Source organism: Meles meles, chromosome 11, assembly GCF_922984935.1.
Source record: "Meles meles chromosome 11, mMelMel3.1 paternal haplotype, whole genome shotgun sequence".
NCBI lineage: Eukaryota > Metazoa > Chordata > Mammalia > Carnivora > Mustelidae > Meles > Meles meles.
Window position 1 is genome coordinate 12,017,426 of NC_060076.1, and position 6,047 is coordinate 12,023,472.

The following is a 6,047-nucleotide window of genomic DNA, read 5'->3' on the forward strand; positions in this document are numbered from 1 at the left end:
TTGCATGGAGCACTGGGTATGGTGCATAAAAGTGAATTCTAGAACACTGAATAGAAATAAAAAAAATAAAAAATTTTAAAAAGGTATAAAAGAATCATAATCCTCTTTTAGAAAATGGTGTGATATGGTGCCAAGAAGATCAAAGAATAGAATTAGAATAAATATTATAGTAAAGGGAAGCAATGGAATGAATGGAAGAGTTATTAGTTTAACACATAAAAAAGCAGGATTTTAAATGAAAATATCAAGGCTTAGATGGAGAATATAGTCATGCAGTCAGAGAGGGAATGGAAAGATATTTCACAGTTCCCAGGTGCAAGAAATGTGTGGCAAAGGCCCTAATTTATTTTGTGAGAATTTGGAAAATACATTTTTGAGACAGAGAAAAGGAGGTTCTGTTCCTGACCTTAACGGAAAACTGAAAGCTTTTCCGTTAAGGTCAGGAACACGGCAGGGATGTCCATTATCACCACTGCTATTCAACATAGTACTAGAAGTCCTAGCCTCAGCAATCAGACAACAAAAAGAAATTAAAGGCATCCAAATTGGTAAAGAAGAAGTCAAACTATCACTCTTTGCAGATGATATGATACTATATGTGGAAAACCCAAAAGACTCCACTCCAAAACTGCTAGAACTTGTCCAGGAATTCAGTAAAGTTTCAGGATATAAAATCAATGCACAGAAATCAGTTGCATTTCTGTACACCAACAACAAGACTGAAGAAAGAGAAATTAAGGAGTCAATCTGATTTTTAGATCTCAAATTCAAACTTTGTGATTCCTCATCACAGGGGAACAGAATAGAAATAGAATTTAGACCAAGAAGGCATTTAATAGAGCATATTCCTAATATTTAGATATTGATGAAACAGTGAATGATCTCATATCTTTTGGTTCTTCCATCAAAGAAGAAAGATGAGAATAAGAAGGATTAAGGCTTAACACCCTAGCTCTGTTCCTTCTCAATGATTTTAGATGTCTCAGAAGCACCAGGTGGGAATGAGGAAACCTGAGATGCTTTTGTTTCAATCCAGAGGTTTTTCCAGGGGATCTTCTTTTTTTTCCCCCCTCTCCCATTTCAATTTAGTTTATGGCTCAAGGTGTTCAAAATCTGTATATGTGTATATCTTAATACCTTTCCTAAATGGACTATTCTTTTCTCTATCTTCCCCTAGCATCAGCATCCTTGATCCCTCAAAGCTGTCTAAACAGGACTTCTAGAGCTTAGACTCTGAAGAGACTAATGTTGAGATACTGGGAAATAGAAAATATACAGAAACGGGTCTTGAAGAAGTCAGCCAACAAGAGCACTACCACTGCTTAGTACCCTTTTTGCATATAGTTAGTTTACAAACACAGTTTTGCTTTTCTTCAAAGAAAATGGACTCTATATTATTACGTTCTTCCCATAATGGATAAATCTATATGCTTTTCCAATTTTTCCTTCTTGGAGATCATTTTTTTTCACCCTTTCCCCATGAAGGGGCTTATCCCTTCTCTCTTCCTTCCCATCCTTTCTTGTTCACCTTCATCTATATCTCCCTGGGGAAGTCTTTGTATGGCTACTGCCTTGAATGAGTAATAGGATTGCAAGAGGGTATAGTTTGATCTATATCCATGGACATAGAGAAGGCTACAGGAAGAAATAAAAACTAACAGACACTGGAAAATAAAAGTTTTTGTTATCTTTTAATAAAAGCTCCTGTTCCATGATCTTTAAGTAAAGAAAATCACCAAGAGAGTTGTCCTTAAAATAGTTTTAATTCTTTATCTGAATATTAGGAACACTCTCCTTTAGTGGGTAGAGCATTGGAGCATCAAAGAATAAATATAAATGTAGCACATCATTTGGCTCTGCATGAAAAATATTTATGTAGTTACTGATGTAAATGTAGTCTACTAATTTTTAGCTTTTACCTGGAAAATTAGCTGTGGTTACAACTCAATTTATATTCTTCAGTTTTGACAATGTATAAATCAAGACACAGCTTTCCAAAGGTTGGGAGGGGGTGCAGGGATGAGGATGAGAAGTGGAGTCTGAAGTCGATGGAATAAGAACGTGTTGTGGTGAGCACGGGGTGTTATACACAACTAATGAATCATTGAATACTAAACTAATGAGGTATTATATGTTGACTAACTGAACGTAATAAAAAATAAAATAAGTAAAAAATTTTAAAAATTAGAAAAGATAAGTACAAAAACAAAAAATGTATAGATTTAAGTATACCATTTAAAAGCAGAAAAGCAACTAATTTAAGAACTAAAATAACCATCAAAAATTGGGGAAAGGAGGAGAGAAGAATGGGGATAATGTGAACAAGATAAAAACCTCATCTTTCATAATAGCCAGAAGATAAATTGATAAAACTGGTATATAGATTCATAAACAAAGATGTAGGGACTCCTGGGTGGCTCAGTTGTTTAAGCGGCTGCCTTTGGCTCAGGTCATTATCCCAGCGTCCCGGGATCGAGTCCCGCATGGGGCTCCTTGCTCAGCAGGGAGCCTGCTTCTCTCTCTGTCTCTGCCTGCCACTCTGTCTGCATGTGCTCACTCGCTCTCTCTCTCTGACAAATAAATAAAATCTTTAAAAAAATTTAAAAAAAGATGTATATGATTTAGAGGCATAGAGGTGTGAACCACTGGAAGAGATAAAACTAAACATAAAGCAGACTTTTAAAAGTCCTGATTTTGTGCTCCGTTCCTCCGCCGCTTGCCGGGAGCCGGCCCCTCCCCCCGCGGTCTATCTTCCCGTCGTTTTAGATTCACTTCTCCGCCAGTCCTACCTTTCAGAAAGTGGTTGATTTTCTGTTTCTAGAGTTGCTGTTCTTCTTCTCTTCGCTCTCCCGTTGGATTTGTAGGTGTTTGCTGTGTTTAGATAAGCTATCGAGCTGATCTCCTGTTAGCTGATGTAGTCTCAGGCTGCTACTTCTCCGCCATCTTGACTCCTCCCCCCTCGTACCCGAATGTTTATAGCAGCAATGTCTACAATAGCCAGACTATGGAAAGAACCTAGATGTCCATCAACAGATGAATGGATCAAGAAGATGTGGTATATATACACAATGGAATACTATGCAGCCATCAAAAGAAATGAAATCTTGCCATTTGCGATGACGTGGATGGAACTAGAGCATATCATGCTTAGTGAAATAAGTCAATCGGAGAAAGACAACTATCATATGATCTCCCTGATATGAGGACATGGAGAAGCAACATGGGGGGGTAGGGGGATAGGAGAAGAATAAATGAAACAAGATGGGATTGGGAGGGAGACAAACCATAAATGACTCTTAATCTCACAAAACAAACTGGGGGTTGCTGGGGGGAGGTGGGATTGGGAGAGGGGGAGCGGGCTATGGACATTGGGGAGGGGAGGCGAACCATAAGAGACTATGGACTCTGAAAAAGAACCTGAGGGTTTTGAAGGGTCAGGGGTGGGAGGTTGGGGGAACAGGTGGTGGGTGATGGGGAGGGCACGTTTTGCATGGAGCACTGGGTGTTGTGCAAAAAGAATGAATACTGTTACGCTGAAAAAATAAATAAAAAGGGAAAAAAATAAAATAAAATATACCCACTTATGCAAAAAAAAAAAAAAACATAAAGCAAATTTAGGGACAGAGACTCTGCTTTTTATTGTATGTTCCTTTTACTCTACTAGTTTAACAATTTTTCTCTCATTCATGAAAAAATATAGTATTTCACCAAATAGTAGCTTCTTTGGTATACCATGTACATCTGCCAACAGGGAAAACCTGAACTGAAAGGAAACAAGATTTACATCCACTGGCAGATTACATTATTTATTGAAAATTAATCATTAATAGTATTAATGATGATGTTAATCATTTTTACTCTCATCCCAGGTAAGTTCAGTTGACTTAATGGAACAAGAATTCCCCTACCAAAGGAACAATAGCTTCTGGACATTCAAAGTTAGGACCAGATCTTCACTGTAGGGCTCCATCAAAGATGCAGAGACTCGGACATCTACCTGGAGCCTTGACATAGTTCCCTTTTCTTTCCAACTCTGACAGTCAGCAAATTGTGGTGCTTATGTCTAATAAAACTATATAGGGTTGAGTCCAAGTTTTGTCTCTCAGAGCCTATAAGACCTTCAAAAAGTAGTCTCTTTGCTTTAGCTCTCTCATCTGTAATATAAAAATAGTTTGTATCATACGGGATTGTTGTGACAAATGTATGGTGTTTAGTATGCTCTTCAGCACATTGCAAACACCAAAGATATTCTGTGTTTAGTGATGCCTTCTTTGGTATACAGCAACCATGTGTGATTTCTCCTGCTTACCTTAATATATATCACATCAAGAGATTGTAAGTGGTCAGCAAATGAGCCTGAATAAACTAAAGAGTGTGGGTGGGTACTTCAGTGGATAGATAGAAAGATAACGACAAGGGAAAGAGTTGAAAGAAAAAAAGCTCTTTTGAAAACTGGGGGCATCCATGCAAGAAAAGATGTTTCCTAAAGGTTATCTCAGAGTAAACTTCAACATTATTTAGTCCTAACACTTGCTGTTGGTGGGTAATATTGATCCTGTGTATGGCCACTAGAAACAGGACAGAAGTAACTGAATTTGTCTTATTGGGCCTGTCCAGCTGGCCAGAGATGCAGCCAGTTATTTTTGGGATTGTCCTTGCCATGTACCTAGTGGCCCTTATGGGCAATGCCCTATTAATAATTGTTGCCTTCTCAGACCCCAGGCTTCAGACCCCAATGTATTTCCTGCTCAGTCAGCTTTCCTTCATTGACATGTTTCTGACAACCATCACTGTTCCCCAGATGCTGGTGCACACACTGTCTGCGAGTAGAACCATCTCCTTTAATTGCTGCATGATCCAGCTGTTCTTTTTTATGGCTGTGGGCAGCATGGAAGGCCACTTGCTGGCTGCCATGGCCTATGACCGCTATGTTGCCATCTGTGACCCCTTAAGATACTCTGCCATCATCAGCCGTAACCTCTGTCTGCGCATAACCTTGACTTCATGGGTGGTCGTCAGCCTCAACAGCCTCCTTTATAGTGTGTTGGTCACCCGCTTAACCTTTTGTGACAACCAGGTCACCCACTTCTTTTGTGATATCACACCCTTGCTGAAGCTCTCCTGCACCCGACCAGTGGTCAACGAGATGCTAATATTTACTGAGGGTGTAGCTGTGGTGGTCAGCCCCTTCTTCTTCATTTTAGGTTCCTATGCCCACATTGGCATTGCCATAGTCCGCATGCACTCAGTTTCTGCCCTGCGCAAAGCCCTGTCCACATGTAGCTCCCACATTCTGGTTGTGCTGCTTCTGTATGGCTCTGTGATCCGCATGTACCTCCGGCCATCTTCCAGCTATGACTTGGACCAGGATCGCCAAGTTGCCATCTTTTACACAGTAGTTACCCCTATGTTAAACCCACTAATCTACAGTTTGAGGAACCAGGAAGTTAAAGGGGCTCTGCGAAGGCTTTTCAGGAAACTCTGCATCTCAGAAAGCTTCCAACCTGGTTCCCAGGTGAATAGGAAATGTCAGCACGTCTCCTGAGCTTAAGGAGTTAAGGTCTAACTTGAAAATGCCTCAGATAAATGGGTTACATTCTTAATAACTGGTATGGTTCACAATCCTGTGGAATAATTTTCCTTGTTGGCTTCCTCCTGCCTGGATTTGGGAAGAAATAAATAAATAAATAAATAGTTCTGATCCTCATTGACTGACCTAGAATCTCATCATATTGGAACTGGACAGATATTTTTTTCTTTTTTTTTTATTTGTTTATTTTCAACGTAATAGTGTTCATTGCTTTTGCACCACACCCAGTGCTCCATGCAGTACATGCCCTCCCTATTACCCACCACCTGGTTCCTCAACCTCCCACCCCCCCCGCCCCTTCAAAACCCTCTAGTTGTTTTTCAGAGTCCATAGTCTCTCATGGTTCATCTCCCCTTCCTGTTTCCCTCAACTCCCTCTCCTCTCCATCTCCCCATGTCCACCGTGTTCTTTGTTATGCTCCACAAATAAGTGAGACCATATGATACTTGACTCTCTC

General features: G+C 39.9%; 1 protein-coding gene across 1 annotated transcript; it reads left to right on the forward strand.

The window, feature by feature from the left end:
* The first annotated feature begins 4,561 nt into the window (after positions 1-4,561).
* Positions 4,562-5,545, forward strand: LOC123952531 (olfactory receptor 1361-like). Its single transcript, XM_046021811.1, has one exon. The coding sequence runs from the start codon at positions 4,562-4,564 to the stop codon at positions 5,543-5,545; it is 984 nt and encodes a 327-aa protein (XP_045877767.1).
* Positions 5,546-6,047: the final 502 nt, after the last annotated feature.